The sequence below is a fragment of the Macrosteles quadrilineatus genome, unplaced genomic scaffold (assembly GCF_028750875.1).
Source record: "Macrosteles quadrilineatus isolate MER2022 unplaced genomic scaffold, UCM_ALF_1.0 Scaffold_8__2_contigs__length_117827958, whole genome shotgun sequence".
In the NCBI taxonomy this organism is placed as follows: Eukaryota; Metazoa; Arthropoda; class Insecta; order Hemiptera; family Cicadellidae; genus Macrosteles; species Macrosteles quadrilineatus.
The window spans coordinates 99,882,843-99,909,914 of NW_026542601.1; the positions used below are offsets into that span (position 1 = coordinate 99,882,843).

At 37.4% G+C, this 27,072-nt stretch overlaps 1 protein-coding gene across 1 annotated transcript in view; it reads right to left on the reverse strand.

Annotated features, from left to right (window-relative positions):
* Nucleotides 1-27,072, reverse strand: part of LOC128999258 (intermembrane lipid transfer protein VPS13D-like) — an 84,796-nt gene that overhangs the window by 43,231 nt on the left and 14,493 nt on the right. Inside the window, exons 11-35 of the mRNA XM_054425653.1 lie at nt 24,123-24,280; nt 23,340-23,487; nt 22,293-22,491; nt 21,525-21,711; nt 20,305-20,455; nt 19,603-19,726; nt 19,132-19,292; nt 18,352-18,499; nt 17,763-17,941; nt 16,903-17,069; nt 16,307-16,534; nt 15,797-15,892; nt 15,217-15,423; nt 14,336-14,590; nt 13,556-13,724; nt 11,389-11,589; nt 10,940-11,048; nt 10,279-10,385; nt 9,475-9,664; nt 8,683-8,965; nt 8,071-8,207; nt 7,293-7,530; nt 1,745-1,914; nt 1,047-1,203; nt 626-884 (exon numbers count right to left, since the gene is read on the reverse strand). Of these exons, the coding sequence (XP_054281628.1) occupies nt 626-884; nt 1,047-1,203; nt 1,745-1,914; nt 7,293-7,530; nt 8,071-8,207; nt 8,683-8,965; nt 9,475-9,664; nt 10,279-10,385; nt 10,940-11,048; nt 11,389-11,589; nt 13,556-13,724; nt 14,336-14,590; nt 15,217-15,423; nt 15,797-15,892; nt 16,307-16,534; nt 16,903-17,069; nt 17,763-17,941; nt 18,352-18,499; nt 19,132-19,292; nt 19,603-19,726; nt 20,305-20,455; nt 21,525-21,711; nt 22,293-22,491; nt 23,340-23,487; nt 24,123-24,280 (4,428 nt within the window). The remainder of the gene's footprint in view (nt 1-625; nt 885-1,046; nt 1,204-1,744; nt 1,915-7,292; nt 7,531-8,070; nt 8,208-8,682; nt 8,966-9,474; nt 9,665-10,278; nt 10,386-10,939; nt 11,049-11,388; nt 11,590-13,555; nt 13,725-14,335; nt 14,591-15,216; nt 15,424-15,796; nt 15,893-16,306; nt 16,535-16,902; nt 17,070-17,762; nt 17,942-18,351; nt 18,500-19,131; nt 19,293-19,602; nt 19,727-20,304; nt 20,456-21,524; nt 21,712-22,292; nt 22,492-23,339; nt 23,488-24,122; nt 24,281-27,072) is intronic.

Below are 27,072 nucleotides of genomic sequence, written 5' to 3' on the forward strand. Positions count from 1 at the left end.
AGGATGAAGTCAGAATATCAAATAAGAGTGGTAACTCGGATGGTTTACTCAGATATCACAGAAGCACGAGCTACCTCAACCCGTGTGTTCATCAAGATAGTAAACATAATGCAATAGATATATCTAATTTAGTAATTTGTCAGAGAGTATTTATTGATGTCTTTAGGGCGTGATTTGTATAATTTAGGGATTTTGATGAGACAGGAACCTCAATACTAATGCGATTGCATCAATTGATCTAGATGACGTTGTGATCAAGAAAATGAAAGGGCATTGCCTAAATTGCACAACGTTGCTGGATTCTGACACGTTAAAAGTTTGGAGAACCATTTAAACATTTTAGAATTGAAAGAATATGAAGTTTTGAGTATCGGTTCACACACTAGAATCAATATTGGGTTTGATGAAAGTTTCGCTTTGTTTCTAGAATGAATTGCTAGATTTTACCATCTCTAAACATAAGTCTTGTTTGTCAGCTACTTAAGTTAAAAAATGCTGGCCATACATTTAATAAAATCACTACATTTCACTCAACCTTTCAAAAACATCAGAAAAGTTATTCCATTGTTAGTAATCTGCAAGCTGTTCTCTGGTATAAGATACTATTTTGTCACATCCTACTCACTTCTTCATGACCATGTTGAGTCCCGCAGTCACAAACTTCTCCCTGTACAGCTGGCCATGGCAAGGTGTCAGGTCTACAAGACTGAGTGATCCGACACTCGCTTCTGTCTCCGTAACTCCTGCGCTCGCTGCTACTACTCGTGCGCTCAACTGGCTCATGACAGCACGAGCAACCTCGTAATCAGCACGGTTAAACACCACGGACAGCGAACGAACAAAGATCTCGTGCTCTGTGTTGACGTGCGGTTTGTCACTGGCAACTGGAAAGAATTTGAAGGATTACAATAACAAAAATACAGGTACTTGTTGTAGGATGTCTCAGTAAACTCAACATAAGTTACTAAGGACGGTATACAACATACAAAAGGGAGAGGTTAGAACGAGAATATGGTATGTTTTCTATTCTAAATTTTGCAACGAACCTGACTTAGCTTCAGTTGCTGGATGCTGTTGACCCCTCTTGTTGTCTGGTTCTCGACCGGTGGAACTGATGCCGAAGAAATCCAACACTACGACCCACGACTCCACATTGACCACTACGTCCAGGCTGTTGAAATCTATTGTGACACATTTGGAGTTCTGAAAATGCAACATAACCAAACCAAATCCTTTATTGTCGTCAGGCAAAACAATCATGCAATAGACATGGTCAATTTTAGATATTTAAAGAGCTTGTATAAAACCTGATTACAAAAACGTGATCAGCTGTAAGGATTTTCCATTTACCAAGCATTTAAGTTTAATTATTTTTACATTTCTATGGACTTAGATAGAAGTAGACATTCTATTGAATATACAAGTTGTAGCCAGTTTTAGAATACAAATTAATTGAGCTACTGACAAAGTGTGCTGATGTTTATCACTGATTTCTATTGAATACGCCAAGTAAACCAAACTAAAAGACAATGATTGTATACCAAAGCATCTTTTTTTATGCAACATCAGAATTTGACAGCACTAAAAACTAAGGGAGGAAACAGAATTTTAGGTTATAGCACACTCCTTCAGTAGCTTAATTAACTGTGATCTTTTCTAATAAAAGATTGGCCACAGCTGATCTATAAGGATGGGATATTGACTTCTGTACCCAATAGACGATTTATCTATTACCCATACATACATTGAGAGCCGGGTGCCTGGGTGCTCGCAGTACCATGTTGATGTGTACCAGGTTATCCTCACTGTAGCCGCAGGGGGAGGCAGTAGCACGGGGTGAGGGAGGGGGAGTGGATGGATACAACCCCTCTGTAGTCACTGTAGGTTTGGTCGTCCGCTTGGAACTGCTTGTCTCTGTCAAACATTCAGCATTAGAACAACTGAGTTTGCGATAGAGCAAAATGAAAAATGGTTCATTGAAAAATAAAACAACAATAATGGCTTGTTCATAATAGCATTTAATAGAGAGTCTCTGTGTGAGAAATGCCTTGAGGAGGAGCAAACAGCATTTCATGTACTGCTTGAATGCCCAGCCTTGTTGGGATTGCACATGAGATTTCTCGGAATAACTTGCTGAGATAAAGGAGAAGGTAAGGGAGGGGCGAGATTTTTGTCAATAGGGTGTATTAAAAACGGATAAGTAGCCAAGGTGCAATTTAATGGAAAACAAAACTTAACAGAAAATACTGATTTTGAAATGTTAACAAAAACAATATTTTAGGGCCTTCCGAAGGTTATTATTACTTACTACTAAATGTGCAGTAAAACAAAAATAACCATGACAGCGCCAAAATAACCTAGGCTATGGTGGCCTAGTTCAGACAGTTTCAACCTTTCTGTCATATCCTTTAGTCTATCTTGACTTCATATGATTTAGTTAATAATTCAAATAAGGTCAAGACAGATGATAATTGTTTTTCAATGTTTACATTTTACTTTATTATAGTTAATCATAACAATTTTCAATAAAAGAGTTTCTTCAAATGTGTGCTTATTATGATCTCTAATTCAAAGTCACAACAATTATTTGGCGACGAAGGAAAAACAGAATTATTACATGTAAGATTACTAAATTTTTCAGAATTTGTGTTCAAATTATTTTGTATTCAAAATGAATGCAGATCAGTTCAATCAATTCCTTACTATCTTTCAAGAACAACAAAGACAACAGCAAGAAAACCAGAACAAGTTTATTAAAGAAGTATTAGAAACTGTCTTAAAACAGAATGATCAACAGACTGAGATACCTCGGGTCAACTACTCAAATGTGGCTCTTTTTGAAAACTATGATCCAAAGAAAGAAAAATTTACATGTTACTTAGAACGTTTTGAAAACTATTTATTACACCATGAAAGGCCTAACAGACTCAACTAAGATTGGACAGCTACTGTGCATCTCTATCGGCAGTGATCATTATAACAATCTTAATTCTTTTCTAGGCCCCGAGAAACAATTGAAAAGTCTCAACTATGATGAGCTTATCACAGCATTCAAGCAGTTATTGATTCCTAAGAAGAACGTTGTAGTATCTCAACACTCTTTTCTAAATGTATTTCAAAAAGAACACCAATCAATAACAGAATTCGTGGCTTCCCTACAACGTGATATTGCTGAGTGTGAATTTTCTGTCAAGTGTTCATGTGACCAGACAGTTTCAATTGCCGAAGTTTTCCTGAGAGCCCAGTTTATTCGAGGTTTGCGAGATGACTGGCAACGAGAACAAATTCTACAGTCAACTGAAACTACTTTTGAAGGAATCCTTACCAGAGCAATCGCCCTCGAAGCATCAAAAATTGAATCCAGGGAACTGTCTAAACGTTCACATTCAAGTAATGCAAATTTCAATATATGTGACGATGTGAATAAAGTTTCACATAAAGCAAGGAAATCTCAATTCCAAACCGGTAATCGACCTTCCAGACAGCAACAGGGTCACTCCTCACGCTCTCGAAAACGTCCAGATCTGAAATCTCTTGGAATTGGTAATCTTTGCTTCAGGTGTGGAAAAGACAATCACCAAGCATCCGAGTGCCGCACCGACAAATCTAAGCTCAAGTGCAACAAATGTAACAAGCAAGGACACATATCTAAAGTGTGCATTTCGACCCTTATCGCAGAACAGAAGAAAATCAATTCTCCCAGTGCAGCCAATTACATCCAGTGCTGTTCTCCTACAGAGTCTACATCGAAATTTTCTGATTACGGACTAAATAAAGTAACTAATGTCAATTCAAGCCCGAAGTTACTAGATCTGTTTGAAGTAAATAACGATTCAGACAAATACATGATCACAGTTAATCTCAATGGAAAACCACAACAATTCGAAGTAGACACAGGAGCGAAATTCTCACTTCTAGCTAAAAATGATTTCGACAAACTCAAATTGGACATTCCATTGGAAACAACTAACATTGCTTTCAGAACTTACTCAGGTAATATTATCAAACCTGAAGGGAAAGTGAAAATAAATGTTACTTACTGTGGACGTTGCGTCAAAGAGGAACTCCACATTGTTCCAACAGGACACGAAGCACTCTTGGGACGTCAATGGATAAGAGCCCTAGGAATCGAACTGAACAAATTGAATGAAGACACAAATCAAAGCACTCAAATTTCCCAAATCAAAAGAATCCAGTCTCCTGAAGAAATCTTTCAGTCTTTTTCCAACATTTTTGAAGAGAAAATTGGATGCGTTCCAGACTTCAAAGTGTCATTACAGCTTCGAAATGGTGCAAAACCTATTTTTGTTAAGGAACGAAATGTCCCACATGCTTTAACCGACCGAGTGAACAAGGAATTGGACACACTGGAAAATGAAGGGATCATTTCACCTGTAGAGGCCAGCGATTGGGGATCGCCACTGGTTGTCATTCCTAAACCAGACGGTGGTGTCCGCCTCTGCGTCGATTACAAATGCGGTGTCAACGAGCGTCTAATTCAAGCAAATCATCCTATAAGGCGTATTGATGATGTTATTGACAGTTTGCGCAATTCAAAATACTTTTGCAAACTTGACCTCTACAAAGCCTATTTACATCTCCAGGTGGATGAAGAATCTAGCATGATACAGACAATGACGACTCACAGAGGTACTTATAGAGTACATAGACTCAGTTTTGGCATCAAAACTGCACCATCAGAATTCAACCGCATACTCTCTCAGATCTTAAAGGGGTTACGTAAGACAGAAGCATATTTTGATGACATTATTGTGCATGGTTCGACCATTGAAGAATGCAGTGAAAATTTACAAGCCTGTCTACAGAGACTCTCTGATTACAATTTACATGTCAACAGAAACAAATGCTCATTTTTTCAAGAAAAAATTGAGTATTTAGGACGAGTCGTAGAGTTCAACAAAATTAGTAAATCTCCAACGAAAATTCAAGCAGTCCAACAGATGCCTCGCCCGTCCAATACTGAAGAGGTCAAACGTCTACTCGGACTTGTGTCGTACTACTCACGTTTCATCCCTGATGCTTCAACTATCACATATCCTCTGCGATGTCTGTTACAGAAAAATATGAAATGGGAATGGAATTCATCCTGTGAAGCAGCATTTTTACAAATCAAATCAGAGCTCTGCAGTGATCGAGTTCTCGTACCTTTCGATCCGGCTCTCCCTCTAGTACTAACTACAGACGCCAGCCCTACAGGACTTGCAGCCGTGCTTAGTCATGTCACAGAAGGAGAAGAAAAGCCCATTGCATATGCTTCTCGTTCTCTTACAGTTTCTGAAAGAAATTACAGTCAATTAGACCGTGAAAGCCTCGCTATTATTTTTGGCGTGTCACATTTCTACTATTACCTTTTTGGGACTCACTTCACACTAGTAACTGACAATGCACCCATTTCACGGATTTTCCAGCACAACAAAGCACTCCCTCAAATGACATCAGGACGTTTACTCCGATATGCATCTTACTTATCCGGGTTCAACTACACATTAAAATTCAAACCTGGCAAGGAAAATGAAAATGTTGACTGCCTCTCAAGAGCTCCACTTCAGCAAGTAAATTCGACTGTTGATGAAATCATTGCCAATGAAGTCAACCAAGTATACGAACAAATGATTTTCGAGATGTCAGATGAACACATAACCGCTTCAACAATAAGGAGTGAAACAGAAAAGGATCCAGACTTATCAATAATTGTAAAAGATCTAAAAAACAAGTCTGATGAAACAGAATATACATTGGTTGACGGGATTTTATTTCGCCAAGATCGTGTAATTATTCCAAGAAGCTTACGACCATCAATCTTAAATGAACTTCATTATACCCACCTAGGTATAACAAAAATGAAACAGCTGGCCCGCCTCTACGTCTACTGGCCCAGTATCGACAAAGAAATAGAACGTATTGTCAAAGGATGTGAAAAATGTGCTCTCACACGTCACAGCCCTCCCAAAGTTCCAGTACATCCCTGGGATACACCACAAGAGAATTGGGAAAGGGTTCATATCGACTATGCAGGACCGCTTGATAATACATATTTTCTCATGTGTGTTGATGCAAAATCTAAATGGGCGGAGGTGAAAATCATCAAAGACTCACCTACTAGTGCGAACACAATTAATCTTTTAGAAGGAATTTTCTCATGTCATGGATATCCTCAAGTACTTGTTTCAGATAATGCTACCATTTTCAAAAGTGATATTTTTCAAAATTACTGCAAAACAAACGGTATTTTCCAGAAATTCATCGCTCCAGGGCATCCGGCAACAAACGGTTTAGCCGAGAGATCAATCCAAACACTAAAGAATCGCCTGAAAGCAGTCTCAACTGACCAAACTCCAATCCAAACCAAAATTCAAAATATTTTACAAAGGTACAGAGCAACACCGCTAGCTTGTGGTCAGTCCCCGGCGGAACTCTACCTGCACAGAAAAATAAGGATAAGACTAAATGCCATTTTCCCGTACAAACCTCAACCTTCAACTACACAGTCTTCACCTGCACGTTCACTATATGTGGGGGAGAGGGTACAGGTCAAACTTTTCATCAATAATAAAAACATATGGCAGTTTGGTCAAGTAAAGAAGAGGCTTGGGAAAAGACACTATCTCGTAGTTCTCGACTCATCTGATAGAATCCTGAAGAGGCACATCAATCAACTACGCCCAACGCTGGTACAGAGTCCAAAAACGAAAAATGTTACATTCGGACCAACGCAGTTGTTTGATGTTCCCAGAATTCCAAGACGACCAGAAATACATAGGAATCCAGATCCAGTTGCAGCTCCAGAACCAAGGCAACCAGAAGAACAATCTCCAGCAGAAAGAGCTCAAGCTGAGAATGTCATACCACATCGTGAGCAAGCTGATAATACCAACGCCAGACCACAGCGTAAGCGTCACATGCCCTCAAGATTTAGAGACTACCAGATTTGATTGAAAAAGATTGTTCTTAATTAGTGGGGAAGACTGTCATATCCTTTAGTCTATCTTGACTTCATATGATTTAGTTAATAATTCAAATAAGGTCAAGACAGATGATAATTGTTTTTCAATGTTTACATTTTACTTTATTATAGTTAATCATAACAATTTTCAATAAAAGAGTTTCTTCAAATGTGTGCTTATTATGAACTCTAATTCAAAGTCACAACACTTTCCGTCAACTCTTTTGACTTTCTAGCTAGGTAATTTACCACAACTAAACCCTAAGGCCTTTTTCTGAGGCCAAGACATATTTTCCATTATTATTCCATGTTGTAGTGTGGTACTTACGTGTGTCATGGTGATACTTGCTGCCGTAGACATTCTCCGTCTCCAGATGATCAGGCAAGGAGATATGCATCTGAGAGCCACTGCCAGGGTGCAGCACTGCAGCCAGGTTAGGACAAGACTGTGACACGTGGTTGCTGTGATGAGGCGCTGCCGAGGTTTGCGATGACGCCATGATCCGGCGGTACTTGGAGTCTGGCGCTTGCAGCAGGTCTTCCATCAGTAGTGAGCGCAGCGACATCTGCACAAAATGTAGTGCAAAATTTAATTTGTAACTTATATGCCTGGCTATAGATGAAAGATATATAAAATCTTATCTAATTAAGGGTTTTGTGGTAAAAAGTTTACATCCAACTAAGTTTTTTCTTTTCCAGTACTAAACTCCAATTTTTGACTCACAACAAGACAATTTTTGTCAACAAAATGGTAGGATTGTGCAATTTGAATTGTGTATTAATATCTTAGAAAGCCAACCTCGCAGTAAAAAAATACACTCTAGGTGCCAGGATAATAAGCAGCATAAATGTTTTTGAAACATTTGCTTTGAAGTAGAACATAATTAAGGAGTTAATTTACAACATTCATCTTTGGAATGTTAGATTTTTATTTATTTTCACAATCATTTTTGAGTCACAAATTAATTCTCTTACATTTAAACGTTAGCTACTAATGGATAATAAAACACCAAACAAACAAGTCACAAGCCCTTGGGGCAGTGCATTATTTCACTTTACTTTCTAAACAAAATTTGGTGAGATTTTTTTTTTAAATCACAAATTACCTGTATATTAGTCTCCAGGGGGTGAGACTTGTCGTACTGTATCTGTAGATCTTTGAAAGACAAGTCCACCAGTCCCTGCTCTCCGGAACCCAGGTCAGCTATCAGCTCCACTGTTAACACTGGCAAGTCCATTGATGCTGAAACAAGGATTAAATGTTAAAATAACAACCACAGGATCCATACCAAACATTGACAGACGGTGCAGTAAAATAATTATTTGAAAGGGGGAAAAATTGAAATAGCATCCGGGATGCTAGGATTTGCATGATTCGGTCATTCGGACTAGACTATGAGACAGAAGTTGTATAAACATATGTAAAACTTAGTCTAAGTACCAGGCTACTGTTTTTAAGTAATTTTTTTGGAGATGAGACAACTATCTAGGTGAAAATTAAAGGTTCACCTTTTTTATTCCACTGTTTTCCACATTACTTCAGGCTAGGACTAGAGGGGTTGCGGTATTATCACTTAGATAAAATCCATCGGTGATTGGCTGGATTTTAACCCGAGACCTCTCCCCCCAATATCACACTAATATATGTTTCACTAATGCATATACTAACAATAAATACAACAAATAACAAATACTCCATATATCTGATTAATACTAACCTCTCAGTATGAACGAGGACTGTTGACGCAGTTCCTGGTTGGCCGAAGTGTTCATGTACATCCTGGCTCTCAGTTTGGGGTCAAGGTTAAGAGTTGTCACTCCAGTCAGTTCTGTGTCTTCCTCTATGTCCTGCAGCGGTCGGTCGCTGTGCCCGTTCTGTTCGCTCTGCTCACTCACTGCAGCTGACTGTCCACTCAACACGTACGCCACTGTCTCCAGCACCTGCTCGTACTGCTGCCGAGACAGCGACACCTTCAGTGGAGTGACCACGTTCGCTCGAATCTGCAATGGTATATGATCTGTTCAAAACTAAACTTTCAGTGCAGAAGAAAGTAAGTAACAGTGTACCAACTTGTATAGCTCCATCTGTAACGGTTAAAAAGATATTTAAGCTGTCCTGGGAGTTTTCACCACCCCTGTATGTATCAAATGTATTATATATATACTTGAAAAAAGTCTGATCATTTAAACTCGACCCATATAACATTTTAAACGATCAGATTTTTTCCAGTCAATTATTATATTTGACCAATGAATTCACCAATGATGTAAACTACTACTTCACTAATGTTGAATCAATTATTTTTATAAATAAACTTTGCCACCACTAGATACATAATTAGAACAATAGAACATAATTAATGTCACAATTAGATTCGAGAACCACATATCCCTGAATAATTCCTATCATCCACATATTTTCCACAAACAATAATAACTTCAAACAAATCAAAGCTACTCTTCCAATTAAAATGTTTCAAAAGACATCAACTACATAGTACATAACTAACCTGAACAGTGTTCTGTCGCTCGGCGGAGGTGAACTCAGGGCCGGACTCCAGCAAGATGCTCTCTGCCTGTCGCATGTACAGTTGTCCAGCCTGGTGATCTACAGTCAGTTGTATCACAGTGTCATGCAGCACTGGCTTGCCTGACTCTGCACAACTGTACAACTTGTCCACGCGCTGCATCATCTGACCTCTGCAAAACAAACCCAACAGTAAGATCATAACTAGTAAAAGAATTTTTAAATCTTGTATACAAATCAAAACTGTAGTGTTGATTCAAGTTTTACATGTTTGATACCATTTGTTCATAAATATGACAAAGTGCAAAGTGTAAAGACCAGCTGTATATTAGGGGTCTGGGGGGAACAGACTTTTCTACTGGGGGGTTAAAATACGGTCCAGCAAAGATTTGGGTGCTTTGGAATGTATTGATTTAGAAAAATTATAATTTTTAATTTTTGGATTACAATCAGTTTATAAAATATTGTACATTATTTTCCGCCATTTCGGGGAAATCAGAACATCTCATACAGTCGTGGTTAAATGTTGTACCTCTCTCAAGGTTGCAGTGAAATTCAAGAATGTCCCCTGAGGACGTGATGAAACCATAAACGTCACTGATTAATGAAGACCCATCGGTCAGTAGTTATGAAACGGTTGGGCTCAATTATGTACCATCAGTCTCTGGTGGAAAAACCACCACAGCTTATTTTTTAGCTGTTGGTTGATTGTAACGATTATATTACAATCCAAAAGTTAAGGTGTAAAAAAATTGTTTTAAAGTTTGAAAATAAACCAACTACTTACTCGGACAGATGTTTCTGAATGTCAAGTGTGTAGACGTTCATATCTCGTATCTCTATGTTGTAATGTTCATTAGTATCTGAGTCATCCACCCAGCATGACTGGGGTTCCTGTAACCAAATAGAACTTATGGTTTCTATTCAAGGTAGGCATAAATGCGTAAATTGTTAGCAAAATGCTGCAGAATGAAAGTATCAGTGGGCATGTCACAGTAAAAAATTGAATATTATTTTTCTTTGGCAATCTGCTAATTCAGGAATCAGGATGCAGTGAGGCAAATTATTTTTTTAACTCACTCTGTAGCGGGGTGGTTGGTGGTAGATAAGGGAGAATGGCCTTAGTTATAGGTAACAACTAACAACAGGAGGATTGTATTAATTGCACTGGACACTTGAGGAGAGCTCGTTTGGGATGACGTGTATTATTTATCTCTTAGTTGTTCATTCTTGCACCTCAACTTGCTGTTTGTTTGTGATGTAAAGTTTTTCTTTTATTGCAGGACATAAAAAAAAATTGGTAAATGCATTTTGAATGACAAAGACTATTTCATTTGTGGAAAGTGGACAAGAGATAAGAGTTACATCACAAAATGTACTGTTTGTAAATTTTTAACAAAGTTTGATGATTTTTACATCTGATTTGTTTGGAGACCACTGTTACTCACAGGTGTTCCGTTGGTGAGAGACATACGCCCCAAGTGAGCCACCAGCACCTCAGTGCTGTCAGCTGACCTCGGCACCACTACCACAGGCGTGTCCAGTATCACATCCCACCTGCAGACAGCAACAAGTGTTAGCTAGAAATACTACGTTGGGAATCCTCTGCTGATATACTATTACTGGAGTAAAAATAGATAAGGTTATAGTTTAAAAGCAAATTGGAAGATTTATTAAATTTATTCAAAGTAGCAGTCAGTTTAATTTCCTTGTATGTATTATTGTAGCAAGAATCTAAACCCAATGATTGTAAAAAATGTTATATTCGATTCTCGAATCTCGATTGAATCTGAAAATTCAAATCTTTCCTCTGAAATTCAATTCATTCGAGGTGCAGCATTCACTCATTTGTATCTAAACTGATAAAAATTTTAAATGTCAAATCTGATGTACTGACTTTATCTGAGTGCGTAGTAAGTCGTCCTCTGGTGTGAAAGGTGTGGCAGTCCCTCTGGTGTTGGTGATCTGCCCGGAGTCCAACATCTCTATACTCTGAGACAGACTGCTGCGTCGTCGTTTGCGAGGGGTGGAGGATATGTCAGTGGATGACCCGTACAGTCGCCCACCCATAGACAGTGACTGTGCCAGCGACTCTGCTCTGCAAATACAAAATAAATTAGTAAATATTCTAACCATTTTTAAGTTGCAATACAGTAGATTCCTGCTATTTGGAACTAACTTGGATCACACACTGTTCAAATTAGCTGACATTCTGATATAGCGAATTTCTGTCATAAAATAATTATCTTTGCTGAGAATGCTGGAGACATTTTATAATACGATTATCTATACTTTATTTCCAATCAGTGTGTTTTTACACCATTGGCGTTTTATATGTTTTTTGTAAGGGAACGGCCCATACCCTAGCCTTGTAACTATCTAACATCAAACTTTTGTTATAGGCCTAAAGCATTATTAACCAATGATAAATGTTACTCAGTCTGGAATTTTCTCCACTCCAAACCAGCAGCCTTCAGATATAACAGCAATTAGCCTACTATAACTACTAGGCTACCCAGACAATTATGTAAGCAAAACATTTGTATAATCTTAACTTCCGTTTATCAATTGTAACGAGTCAAATGGGTAGGGGGGTAAAAATATAACGATCTAGACCACGAACATTAAACAGCTAAACATAAGCTGTTGAGTAAGCCTAGTCGCGACACTAAACTGACGTCGTACCTAACCTCCAATTCCAAGACCGCAGACGACGTTGGTGTCAGTTTGGTTGTTTGGCTGTTCGACTGCATCTGAGGCCGGGCTACGGGAGAGAAGATGAGCAGCGAGGTCACCTTTGAGCGGTACGCGGCTGTAAGCCCGTTAAAGCTACCATGCGCCTGCCTTCGCTGCCAGTTTTTTTTTTGTTTCGGTAACTCGTTGACCAATCAGGAATCGTTTTAACTTTCGTCTCGATTCTGAGACGAAGGTGAAGTAAGAAGAAGTTTTGTGAAGTTTTCGTCATTCGTATTCCCGGCTTTTCGCGAGTTCGTTCGTTTGTCTTGAATTCTAAGTGATTTCATTCAATTTCTTCGTCGTTTTTAAAGTTACGTTTCAGCAAGCTCTGAAAGCTTAAGTTCGAATAGTTTTGTAGTGAACTTGTGCAGGAACATAGTGGGTTATAATTTCGTCGACTGGTGAGTTTCGTAGTTAACTTCTCTGGTTTTCGTATATTACTTGACCAGCTTTCGTGTACGAAGCTTGGTTGAACTTGAAGACTAGGCCTGATACGCAGACCTAGTCACACGCCTTAACCAACTAATTTAGTAAAGTATTGCAGTTGGTGAAATATATTTTCGCTTAACGTTTCTTAATCCGTCTTGGGACTTTCTTTTTAAATTCTTAAACCCCTTTATAAAGTTCCCGAACGCCCCGAAGTTGGCCCCAGCAGACAGGTTTCTGCTTGATAATTATTGCAGAAGTTTGCTTAAGTTGAACACGTGGGGAAGTTGAAGTTTTAGTTTTTCTTTTTTCGTATCAGCTCTTGAAGCAGTTTTATTTTTAGTTTCAGTTTTTCTCCCGTTTCGTGTCTCACTTGGACAACTTAAGCCAACTCTTTTCTTGTCTAGTAAATTCAGACTCTGTGGGAGTTAGGCTAGGTTAGGCCTATCTTGTACTAACCTTGTTTGTTTCAGGGTGACGACGTAACTCCGTAGGTAAGCGGAGTGCCTACTTAGCTTACTTGTTGATTTGTTAAGTTAGCTAGTAGTGTGTCATTTAGATATTTGCCCACAGAGTCAAGTCAAAATTTATTTATTTCCCCACAAGCCCTAGGCTAGAGTGGTGATTTCGAGTAGGGTGTTTAGTAACCCGCAACGTTCGTCTCGAGCTCTGACAACCAGGGCTATCAAAGTTAGGCTATCCGAATCACTATCGACTCCTGGGAAACTCCCCGCGACCAGACTAGGGCGAATCCTGGGATCTCGTTTTCTTACCGGTGGCGTAATTTACCTCTTGTCGTCCGCCAGGAAAATTACGTCACACAATGATACATAAAAGTATCTCAAACTCAAATTTGATTTACATTGAAAACCCAAACTAGCAGTAGCGACGTGGTGACCTACCTGGCATGTACAAGGCCAATTGCCATCTCCGTGGCAGCCGAGCCAATGGAGCGAGCCAGATTAGCAAGATATTGCTTAAACTCCTTGGCACAGGACTGCAGCTCCAACAGTAGGTGTGGCGAGTGTGTGTACCACACTGAAGCAAACCTGATAGAGATGGCAGCACTGTCTGTAATATATCCACCAAGTGTGTTACAATAGAATATAATGGAATGCATGCAGGTTGTAGTGGAACTGAATGAGATTGATGAATTAATCGAAGATTTTGCTGACAAGGATACTTGTAAATCCTGGTATCCTATCAACAAGTATAATTTCTTAACTTTAGTCACGGTTTTTATCACAATTCAAAGGTGTCTACTACAAACAAGAGACTACATTTATATCCCTCGCAACAACTGGCATCGGATTAAAATAGGTTGACCCCCTTCCCACAAAAACTTAATCAAGGAAGGTGATTCATAATTGGCAGGAGCAAAGATTTTCCCAGACATCATTATCAGCTTCTATGAGGCACCCAAGTATGTTAACCAACCTGGAAATCTAAATGAAAACTATACCTAAGTGACCTAAGATATCTTAGGTAACTAAAAAAACTGAGTTGTACTAAAACAAGCAAATATTTGGTTTCTTGAATAAAACAACATTAGTCAAGTAACTCAATTAAGGTATTGTTTAGCAATCACAATGCCTAGATCATCGAAGTAGGGCTGCGATCATTAACTATAGCTGTACTTGAAATTCATCATTTTGTAATAATTTTGTAAAACAACACACTACCTGATTGAGACTGCAGATCTCGTTGCAGAGTGAAGCTGAACGCCTCCTTCTCCTGATAGGACAGACTAGGGGTGGGAGTGCCAGCCATGCTGTACAGGTCAGCACTCAGGTGAGCCATGAGGTCCAGTGGAGGATCCAGGGAGTCTGTGAGAGGGTCCTGCCCCAGAGACAGGATCCTCTGATGTGTCCTGCCTGTCTGTGTCAAGTCCAGGACCTGCAGACCACCCAGCGAACCTTCTATCATCAGCTGGTCACCTGGACAATCCATCACACTCTGAGATGATTGATGCTGTTACATGGTTATATAGATTGTTTATAATTAGGGAAAAGTCGATTATCAATAGGCCTACCACAGATACTTGCGCATTGGTATCGGTATCGAGGATTGATTGTCAAAATTCAATGACGATACAAATACCCGACTTGTCTGGCAAAGATCAGGCAATTGAAAAAATTACCATTTTGGCCGCAATCACGCATGACAACGATGATGTTTACACAATTGCGGGAAATGAACAGAATTTTACTGCGATTGCGGAAGACGATGATGATGTTTTCGATACTGCAGAGTTATTCAGAATTTTGTTGTGACAGCAGAAGACAATTCTGATGTCTATAAGCCCACGGGAAGGGGTCAAAATATTGCAGCGATCGTGGGAGAAAGTGATGTTGTCTACAAGAGCGATGTGATGACTTCTGTCACGTAGGAAATAGTTCAGGCTTCTAAAACAGTATCAAGCGCTACCTATCATATGAGCTTTGCTCATGTTTAATAACTACCTATTCAAGTGGTGACCAAAAGTGTAACAAAGTTCTTTCTAAAATAATCCCATTGTCTTTCTAAAAATAAAAATTAATCAGCCTTGAAACATTTTTCTCACCAACACTAGCATTGATCTTGGCATGGCTCAGTGTAACAGTGGCTATTTTCCGTCCGACTATGACGTTGTCTCTCACAACAGCTCGCAGCAACAAGATGTTCAGTCGGTGGAAGTCAAAGGTCAGTTGAGTTCTGGTGGAGGGAATCACAACACCGCTTGATCTCCGACTGGTTGCCTCGGACCCTGACAGAGCATCTACCTCGTCCTCTGAAAATTATCACAATTAAAATACTGATAAGTTTAAAAAGTGTTTTTGAAATGTTTTAAAAGGATTAGTCCAGTCTACATACAAAAGTTGTTTTTGTTCAATCGTTAGCTGACTGCTGATGCATTACCTTGCTGTTTCATGGATATGATAGTTTAAAATTAGCAGTGAAATAGGGCTTAAAAAGCATCTCAATCCATCGGCTGTTAAGGTTAAGAGAGGAATTTTCTTGGGAATGAACATCAATTCTTCAATCAGTTCTCTGGATAGCTAGCCTGATAATTTGCTAAAGTAATGTTATGAAATGCTAGGAACATTGATGACCCAGTAATAACACCTGCAATTTAAGTTGAGATTTATGGATAATGTTTTTACCTGGTGCAATAGGTATTGGAGGCTTGTGATGATTTGGCTTGCTAGGAAATACTCTCTTGACAAAGCCTATCAGCTCGACAATCGTCTCTTGGTTGGCTGGAAAAAATTAAAATTGTATACTATCATGTATACTTAAAGAAATAAATCTTGGTTAGTTATTCCGAGTGCAAAACATAGAAACAATGAAACATAAAAAATTATTTTTAACATAGCTGAATGGTTCTTACAATCTGGAGGTTGCTAGTGAAATACCAAGCAGAATTGATTGTGAACTCAGATGCCATTTTGTCATTGATCATAAGTTACTTGTGCAATGGAACAAAAGATCAACGTTAGGTAAGAACAAGACCAAACTGTTCTCTAACAAAAATGGTAAAGTTGAGTTCTTAAAATGGAAGTTAAAGTCAAAAGCTTTACCATACATGAAAAGTATCTACGGTCTTGATTTTCTCAGATAATTAAAAACTATAATACTATAATGGTTTCCACCACTTCTCTAGTCGATCTTACCAATGATGTCGAGGTTGTTGAACTGGATATTGGCTATCTGCAGATTCTCCCGTGTATCAGTGTTGGAAGGACAGTCCGCACTGACAAACACCAGCTCTATGGTGATGAGAGCTTCAGAAGTGACAGTGACATCTCCCAGGAGAGGTGTGGTCAGCAGCGGGGGCCGGGGGCTGGCTATTGGCGGAGGTGATGAGGCGTAAAGTAGATTTGGCGGGGGAGGAGACTTGGCTGCAATGTTATTAGTTATGAGTCAGGCTTACACTAAAAAGTCTAGATATAAACTCTTGTCAGTTGCATTGCAAATTCAGGGGTTGACTTTTTTTTTACTTAAATATTTTATTGAACTGATTGTTGTATACAATTGGGATGCGTCAAAAAAGTTTACATAATAAAATAAAATAAAAGAGCATTCCCCTACATTGCATGTCTTTTACTCTCTGAAGAAATTCTATACACTACGGTACAATTTCAGTGTTACATTTGTGTGCATATGTTAACCTTGGACTCTTAATTTGTTTCAGGTAAGCTATCTGAACTCAATCCCTTCTCAAAATAATACTATAAATTTTAGGTATAATGATAAAACCAACAGTTACCTCTGGTGATGTCAGTCTGCAGAGAGGAGAGTGCAGACGTGATGGCAGACGAGATGGTTGTAGGGAGGAGACGGAAGCCACTGCGTCCAGACAGAGGGTCAGGAGATCCCGGAGATGTGGGAGATGTCGGCTCACTGTCTCGCAAACTACCACTTACACTGTCCATCCTACACAGACAAGAATGGTTTAAATCAGCCGGATGTGCATTAGGTAACTTTTTGAAAAATCTGCACAGTTTCATACATCTTGCAAATGCATTTTACTGCCTGGCAGTTCAGAGAAAGTTTTTTATTCAAGTAGTATTTTGTGAATATTTCTTTTAGGGCTTCATGAACCTAACATGGTTTTAGAACGATGATGTTCTGTGATGTTTTTAGACCTTTTAATTTGTATTTAATTTAATGTACGGTATATTTACCCAATGTCCCTCAATGAGTGTTAATTTTGGATTTTTAACAATGGTTAAATGCTAACCCTAGAACCCTCATAAACATAACCAAAAACCGGATCTAATGATATTTTTTTATAAAACTATTTTAATTGTGGACCTTTAAACAAACCAACTTGAAATGGCATCACCCTTTGTAAAAATGGTGGTTAAACTGTCATTAAACTATCAATATAATATATTAAATTAATTAAAGTGTTACAGTTTATTAAAAAATATTACCCAACTACAACAAATTACCTTACTATTTTTCTTTTGATTTATTATTTTACTACTTTTCAATACAGATAATTATTTTAAGATGATAATTTCTCATAAACACTGGGACTATGCTTTTGTCAACAAAAGTTAATACATCATTCAGGCCAATCTGAGCAAAGGCGTAAGTATGGGTCAGATGCATTTCACCCACCCCACATGCTTGTGGCTAGCGACTAGCAGTTCAAAGTCGGGGCCGAACGTTTGCAAAGCGTCGACCAGCAGCAGTCCGTGCACACTGAGACTCAGCGATGTGTCGAAGGGGCGTTTGGTGTACGACATTCTCACACCAGACACTTGCAGCTCTGCCACACTCCGACCTCGAGACTGAACCTGCACACAGAACATTCACTTCCTGACCAGCAATATTTATATTACAAATCAAGGAGAGTTCAATAATCAATAAATAAGCATCCATTCTATTTCCTGACTTATTCATATCCAGTAGTGGCCCTTGCCTTGTCACATGATGTAGTTGATCCTTTCTGGTCGTCATGTAACCCTCAAAATATCAATATATCATATACATCAAATCTAAGATATTTTGCCAATAATAATTAATCAGCCTGAAAGCAAAAACATTTTAATTCATCATTATATCACTATTAGTGACACACTCCCAGCAACGTAAAAAAGATTCAGGTGCTTTTAGACGTAGTACGATTCCTAACCTCAATTCATTGGTTTGTCCTAGCAGTTCGACAGATGTTTATTCTGGAGGGTATAACTGGTTTATAGTTTACCTCCAACGCTAGCTGGTCCACAGAGAACTGCAGCATGAGCAGTCTGGCCGCACTGCAGTCACTGATCTCTGCAGGTTGAGGGTTGGTCTCTGGCCTATGAACCACAACATCCACAGGCTTCTCCTCCTCTGGGGAGCCCTCTTGGGACCTAAAACCAACTCGAGGTCAAGCAACAGTCTTGGACTAGATTGATGCAGCCTCAACACACCAGCATTGTAAGGCGAAGAGAAGCAACATCTTCACCCAAAAAATTTTTGAATGGATGAGATCGCTTTGTTACTGATTAATATCAGAAGGTTGGTTCTTCAGCCAAGACCATTTATTGAACCTAATGATCAAGCATAGTTGGTGCAATTTTTAATGATCAAAAAGCTAGTAGATTTTCTTAGGATTGAACCAACCTTCTGATTAGGTGAGCATCAGGTCAACTAACTACCCAGCTGTATACAAACAACATACCTCAGAGGATGATTTAAAGTTATGTTCTATGGATAAAATAATTTTTTCATAAAACTGACGTATATTAGGATGGATTTATTAATTTTTTTTTTATTGTTTTCTTATGATCCTAGGACACTCGGTTTCGGCCCGAGATAGCTTTTCACACTACTTCAGGCTAGGATTTGAACTCGAGACTTCATGGGACCAAAGTCCCACGCTCTACCACTAGAGCAGCTCACTCCCTACATTTTTTCTAGTAGGCCAACATAAAACCAATATGGATGTTGAATTTGCTATCAAACTTACCATTGAATGATTGGTTTCAAACAGTTGTTTTACCTGAAAGGCGACGGAAGGCCACGCCCTGAGATGACATCAAGCAAAGTGCAGATAGCCTGAATCTTCTGCTCGTTGAGGTGAACGACCAGTTTGGGTAGGTTTCCTGCTATTGTGAGACTGGGAAACTGAGGGTCTGTAGTGTAGACAATCCTCTGCTCCATCTAAACAAGTTTTAAACTTACTTTTGGTTGTAATTTGGATTTCCTTTTGATACGTTAAGTTACACAAAATTCCACCAATTGTATGTATCGTAAGGCTATTAGCAGTTACTGAAATAGGATGAGTTCCCAGTAATTGGGAAAGCAAACTACTGATAACTAAGATTGAAATCATTCCTAGGCTCCAAATCAAAGAAATACATACATTTTCAAGTCTACAACACTATGCTGGCAAACTCAGAATCAAATAAGTTGGAAGTATAATTTTCAATATGCTTACATAGAAGATTTAGAGTGTTTGTACAGTTTTTACCTGAAGTGAAATGCTAAAACGGTCAAGGACGTGTAGGGCTGAGGTGCCTTTCAGATGGGCAAATTTCCAGTTGTCTTTCACTCTTCCAACAAGGATCTGTAACTCGTTCAAGTCCACGGAGTACCTAGAATATGGAGTTAAGTCAGTTTCATTGAAACAAAAAACAAGAAAACATGAGAATGAGTAAGTTTTAGTATAAGTATGAGTAGTTAGTTGTGATCTAATAGTACTTCAGGACTAGCCTAAGTGTTAATGCCTATGTCAACAGAAAATAGGTCTGATAACAAGCAAGTCGAGAGTCACAACACTGGTGTATGAGCTGTGAAAGGAAAATCATAGGCCTAGTTGAGAAATAATAAATTATTGTTCAGCAATCCACCTTTTGCTATAAATTAATAATCGAAACGATTATTAATTACCCTGCTGTAGTTAGTGATGTCATGGATGAAATTCCATAGGCCTATGAGTACTCATGACAAGTCCCAAAAGTAAGCATGACAGTGTAGTTTCTGTGACCTTAACAGTGCTTGAGTATTTAAAGAACAATTTTAAGGGCAGTCTGACTTCTCAGGCTGGGTAGAATCAGCAAAGCATGATATGAGATCTTCTTGCCACCCATTGTGGCTAATATGCTGGAGGTGACTTCCTTCTACTTTGTTTTACATTATACAAAAATAAAATAACGTCACATTAATATATTACCTGTCATAAAGTTTATGATGTATGGCTAGTTCACTGATGCTAGCTCCGGAATCAAAGGTTTGGTTGAGAGGAGAGCCTACAGGTTCCACAGGAGAGATAGAGTTGCTTGCCTCACTGCCAGGAGGTGTTGAACAAGGTGTCTGGAACGCCTCTGTAATATTCAATATTCATTAATCAACAAGTACTCAGCAGGTACGACACTAAGCTTTCTAATTGCTTTAGCCAGGCTTTTCAATGGGATGAATGTTGAAAACCAAGTTTTATTATATAGGGGCCTATCTTTTTAGCCACTTGACGGTGATATCTCAAACGAACAAGTTCAAGTCTATACACCTAATAAATTATTACCAGCTGCCTTCTAGTAGGCACCTGAATTGGAATGGCTTTACAAATTTTATATATAGAATTTATTTCTTAATCTCACTGTCCTCTGATGATTATCTCAGACTAAAGATCTACTGTTATTGGAGAAAAAATAACACAATTCTTTAGATCTACTGCACTTAACAGTTACACACCAACCATTTATTATATATAAAAAAAGTTTATAAGGTCTACTAGTAAATATAACTACATCTCACTCCATTCCACAGTCATCTCTGACTCATATTCAAGTTAAATAACACAGTATAGTGTACTTGTCTCAATGTAAAAATGACAAAAGTCGAAGAAACCACATAAGCAGCATAATGAAATTATTAACTTAGACAAAATACAAACAAAGTAAATGTTAATTGAGTGAATGTAAACATTCTGGATTTCAAGCTCAAGATTAAGACCAATTAATAGACTCTTTTAGAAGATCAAACTTGAAACTTTGGATGTCTATGGGGCATATACCAAGAGAATTTGAAAATGAAAATACCAATAGAGGTCTACGAGTTAGATGGGTTTACAGTCTACTTTAGTACTTTTTGTGTAAAATTTCATACCAATCAATTCAGTTTTTGTTCACTCGAATAGTCTTAAACCAGAACCACATAGAAAATTTGATGCAATCTATGATAGGTTTTTCTGTAGTATCTGTAAATATTATTTTTGTAAAAATTGTAGTAATTAAATTGACGCAATCTATGCGATAATGTCGGTCAAAGATGAAGACATCAACAAGTATCAAGTAAGTATTGGCTTTAATCAGGAGGTTATATCTAAATGTATGCAAATGTAAAACATACTAAAATCGTGTAGGACAGGTCCAACCAACATTACATTTATCATACCTTCGGTTTCCTCGTCGGTGTTGGATATCACTGACGGCCTCTGATCCATCGTCTGACTCCTGTTTGTCAGATGCAGTTTTCCCAAGTCAATGACACAAAGGACTGCGTTTTTGTCGTTGAAATGTTCAACAAGGAAAATTTGAGGTGCCGAAATAGCAAGTTCTACATCCCAGGTCTTCCTGGCAGTCTAAAATCAAGACAAGCTGTTAGCTGGTGGCAGGGGAAAACGAGTGAGGATTCTTGATTTATGCTGAATAAATCTTAAATTTGAATGTTTTATTGAAATTCGGTGGATTCATCATTTGCCTTTGACAAACTTGAAGTTTGTATCAGTACTATCCTAATAATTAGACCAATTCGTTAATTACGAGGAAAAAATGTGGTTCGGATTCCAAAATAAACTGTAGGTCCCTTAGTTGCCATTAGCTGTATGGGCTATTAATTAACAGCTGTGTCTAAGGAACATGTCAGCCTTAGTCACTATCAAGACTACAAGATTGCGCCACTCATCCTACACTCATCCTCCACTCATATTTGGGTTAAAATATGCACATAGTGGCGTCCCCATCTTAAATAATTGATAATTGATAAAACTGCTGATTTTGACCAATTTACTTCAAATAATCAAATAACTGTGGTGCTAAAACACTAGGAAATAGTGATATAAAGTAATACATTAACAGATAAATGGATTGTTTCAGTGCACAATGTAACTTGTTACCTTGAACAACACTGCAGTCAACTTGTCTGAATTATATCCTCACTGACCTGATGCCCCTGCAGTATTCTATCCCAGTTCCTCAGCAGTTCTTGCTTGGTCCTCTGCTTCATAGCGTTGTATCCTTGTCTGGCAGCCGCTCGGAAACTTGGATCAGAAGTTTGGAACGGACGAACAAAGAAGTCTATGAGCCACTTTACTGCGCCTGGGTTGTACACAACGTCCAGTGCTTGCGAGTGGATTTGGAGCCTAGGAATGACAACAGCTCTGTCAGATTAGGTAAGCTAACTTAAATGCAAGATATGGGAAAGCAATAAGGCTGGTAGAGATTTTTATGAGTGGAATAGAATTTATCTTGTTCCCTTGAAATGTCAAACTCCAATGGCTACATATGAGTCTCTATATAATAGAACTCAGAATCAAACAATTATTTCTCCTTTCTCTTCTTATTCAATTCAATTCGCTTAGGTTGATTTTTAAGTAACCTAGCTAAACTCTAAATACTTTCCTAAAAAACTTTTTGATGAAAATGTTATTTGGTAGATAAGAAAATGTTACGGTATTTCAGAATCTTTTTGGAGTTAATCTACTGCATGGAAACAATGGAAATCAGTATGCCTAATTGGGAAAACATGAAACACACTCTTTATGTTTGTGACTGTATAAGAGTAGAATATGAAATAGTTCCTGTGATTTTAAAAGAGTTCCTCAATAGAAAAAGGCCTACTCAGTACTCAATCCTATTAAAGTTCTAGTGATTTATTTAAGTTGCATACTCAACAGTTTACTGGATATAACTATATTCAACAACTGTTTCTTCGAAGGCTTCTTAGTAAGTGAACTGTTAATTGTTGATACGTTAATGTTAAATTTAAATACATGTGAAAGCAAGAACACCAACTCTTCTTTGGATAGGATTAGACTCAATATCTAAATATAGTAGTACTTGCATAATAATACTAAATGGTGGTAAGAAACACTGGGAAACTAAAAAATTAATTATAAACTTTACTTTCCAAACAAAGGGGGGGGAAATACCCGTATTTTTATGTTTCTTACATTAATTTTCATTTTTCAATGTGGTCCTAATTACATACCGAAAGTCAGCAGCAGAATTGAAAGGTTTGTACTCATACAGAAAGTGGAATAAAGGTTCTTCTTTCATTTCAGAACTTTGATTCAGAAGCCGTTGTAATCCTGGAGGAAGATTCCGAGCTGGTCTTCCAGAAGGAGCAGACTCACTGCCTGTAAATTACCAATATTACCATACAATTGCCTATTTCTGGTACTACTGGATACAAAGAACTTGGTATTGTAAAGCCCTACAAACTTGGTAACCAATAATGTTGTAATCTGTACTACTCAGTGGACCCATAAAGAGTTTGTACACAAGCTGCATAGAAACATACACTGGTGTTGATTACGATCCTGACAGACACAGCAATTTAAATTTATTCATTTAAGTATGTCAAATGTTGCAATTTTATATGTAAATAAAACATATTATAAAATATCCTTTATGACTCAAGATTTAGTTTTCGGTCCTTTTCCTAATCCAGCATTTCTTAAACTTGGAACTTTTGTGGTCCACTTCTCACTAAGTTTGAGGTTAAGGATATAACACCATAGAGCACAAGAGCACTTCTAAAAGTATCAAGATCATAGTGTGTTTTATCAAATACAATTCATTCTTGTAGATGATTCAAATACGAAAGAGATGTTGATAGCCATACTTGCAGCAGCATCACAATATAAACCTGATGGTTTATTCCACAAATATTTTAATCGAGTACACAATACAAATACCACTCACTAAGCTAAGTCCTATTGTGGCCTTACAAAAAAAATACCTATTTTAAAAAGTTTATCAGATTACTTACTTTGGGGGGAAATGAGCACAGGAAATGCAGAATCTTCTGTGAGATTATCATGAAGAGATAGACCGCCCAACATTACTGTCACACAGTGAGATCCAGTCCTAGGTCTACTCTCAAGTCCCAATCTGACCTTCTCAAACTGTAGCTCCATCAGTGACTTCCTGTAATGAAATACAACTGTAGAGGCAGAATACTGGCCTGAAAACACATTTGTTCAAAATATTTTATTTCTGGTATACTTGCGTGTTTTATTATTTGTTGAGACCCTGAAGTATAATTTTATAATCACATTGTTTATGGGGCCTTCAGTTATAGAGTCGTCTCCTTTCATTTCCATGTCCTGTCCGATTCCTATTTGTTGAATGTAGCTTAAACTTTAAGGTCGTTGTGTAGCAAGAGATACAAAATTGTAGGAGATGATTACAAAGTTGTCATGATCGTCAGCGCAATATATGGATGTTTACACTGGTAAATATACATTATTTAAGTTTATGTAATTTGACTGTAATTCCCGCTAATCCTAATAATTCTGTAAATTTAGGTTCAGTCTCAATTAGTTCAGATTAGCCCTTTGGTGTACTCGCAGAAGAATATTTCTTGATATCCTCCAACATCTGGGATACGTTGGGGATTGTACATAATTTTGTGAAGCTATAGACGAATCTGGTTAAAAGGGCATTTTTTAGAGGTATAAATTTTTTTCTTTTCAAGATTTTATAGATATAAATTGTTCTTGAATATTTAAATTCTTATAACTTACGTCAAAAAGTTATAAATTTTTGATTTCTTATCTTATACCCTTTAAAAAATATTTTGGGATAAATCTTAGCAAATTTATTTTTACAATCGCCAAGCCATGATTCAGACTCACTGTAGGACACTGTAGTTACAATAGTATTTTTATTAATTTATTTTTATTTTTATATCAATTTCAAATTTGTAATAGAGCTCGTCCCGCGCACAGGTCTTGTAAGGCCTATGCGGGACTATTATTTTGTATTTCTTATGTATATATATCTTAAGATATTTTTGAAATAAAACAGATTTTGATTTGATTTGACTCTATGGCTAACCGTTGATTGATGACTTACTGGAGTTTTAATCCAGGCACTTATATTTTAAGTAGGCTAATATGTTTTTACTGCTTGACTGTCTTAGGAGCCACATTATATAACACAAGTCTTTCTAAGAACAGACTTGACCTCGTTCATCTATTCAAAATCCTCCTACCATAAACAATGTGTGTGTTGATTACTGTTTTTGAGTTTTATATTAAATCAGTTTACACAGCATTTGTTTCTTCAATCAGTTCTCTTCTTGTCATGTTGCTTAAGCCTATTACTATTTTAGGTCCTATAAAAAATAATTCATATGTAAAGCTATAGACCTGATGAACTGTAGGATGATGTAACTAATAATGCTATTGCAAGTGTGAGGTTTTAATACTTAGGAGGTTAGGAGGAAGGGAATAAATTATACATATCATATTGCATGGTGGAAACATAGAATTTTTATTTTCTTCTTACTTGCAGTCTTGAAGCCAGTCAACAGGCTCTAAAACTTTTTATATTATTATATTATTATTCAATTCAAAACTTGTTGAAGTTTCGCTATTTAGTTATTTCAACAGTTATAAAATTAAAATGGAAAAGAATGTCTTGATAAAAAAAATCATTTTCTTCTTTCTTTCAGTTGAGGCAATTATTCAAGCTGTAAATAAGATATGAAAATGAAATAATATACATAAATTTCTCATTTTAGCGAATTTCCCTATAGGGAAGTAGCTATTACCGTAGGTGGCACGGTAAGACCTAGACCCGGGACCGATTTACTTTTTCATTTTGATGTCCCCAGAGGCCAAAAACACCATTCGTTCAAATTTTTATATATGTATATATATATATATAGACATATATATATATATATATACGTCCGTGAACGCGATAACTTGAGTAATTTTTGTCCGATTTTGATGAAATTTGGTTTAAAGGTGTAAAGCGGGATAAACTTGAATGAGTTCGCGAACCAGCACGATCGGACCATGGGAACGGGGCTTTACGGGGGGTTTTATGAGGTAAAAATAGGTTTTTCTCACTTTTGACCCTCAAAACACAAAATTTCCCGATTTCTCTTAAGACCTTTTTAAAGAGCTTAAAAAAAAAATAATTTAGTATATAAAAGTATTTGTGTTCGATTGTTAGTAACGGAGAAAATTTATAAAATAGTAAATTTAAAATTCCCATGTTATTCTTATGGAGAATATTGTCAAATTTTGTAGTTTGCTTGTTTATGGATATATTTCGATCAAACTTGGCAAATTTATTTATTTTGTACTAAGCTATCAATATTTTACTCAAAAACACACTTTATTAGTTTCCTTGTAGCAGCAAACCTAGGTACTCGTTAAACCTAATGTTATTAAAATATATTTAACTGAAAATCAATTCAGACAAATGGAAATTCGCTTAGTCGGCAGGTTTGCTGCGGCGGGGGTATTATTATCAAGTAATATTATAAACACAGATAAAAGTTAAAACAAACAAATCCGTTAATTAATGATTTTTGGCCCTACCCGAACCAAAATAGTCTGACCCACAGACCCATAGTATTTAACAGAAAATAGGCAGAGCTTTTAGTATTGCGATTGCAGAACGTGTCTGCAAGAGAGGTTTTCAATTTTGCCACGATCACGACTTCTGCCTTTTTTAGTAACAATTCTTATTACTATCCGGTATGTCATAAGTTTTTGTAAAATTATTTTTGTAAACTATTTGAATAATCAGCAAATTGGATAGTTGTAGTTTTGATAACTGGGGTCCTACTATATTTACACGGTTTGTTTATGATTTTGTTATAAAAAAATAAAAAAAAAAACTCTGATATCACAACACACAAAAACTCTTGTTATTTAAAATTAAAGTCACCTGTGGGTGATTAATGTAACAGTTGTGTA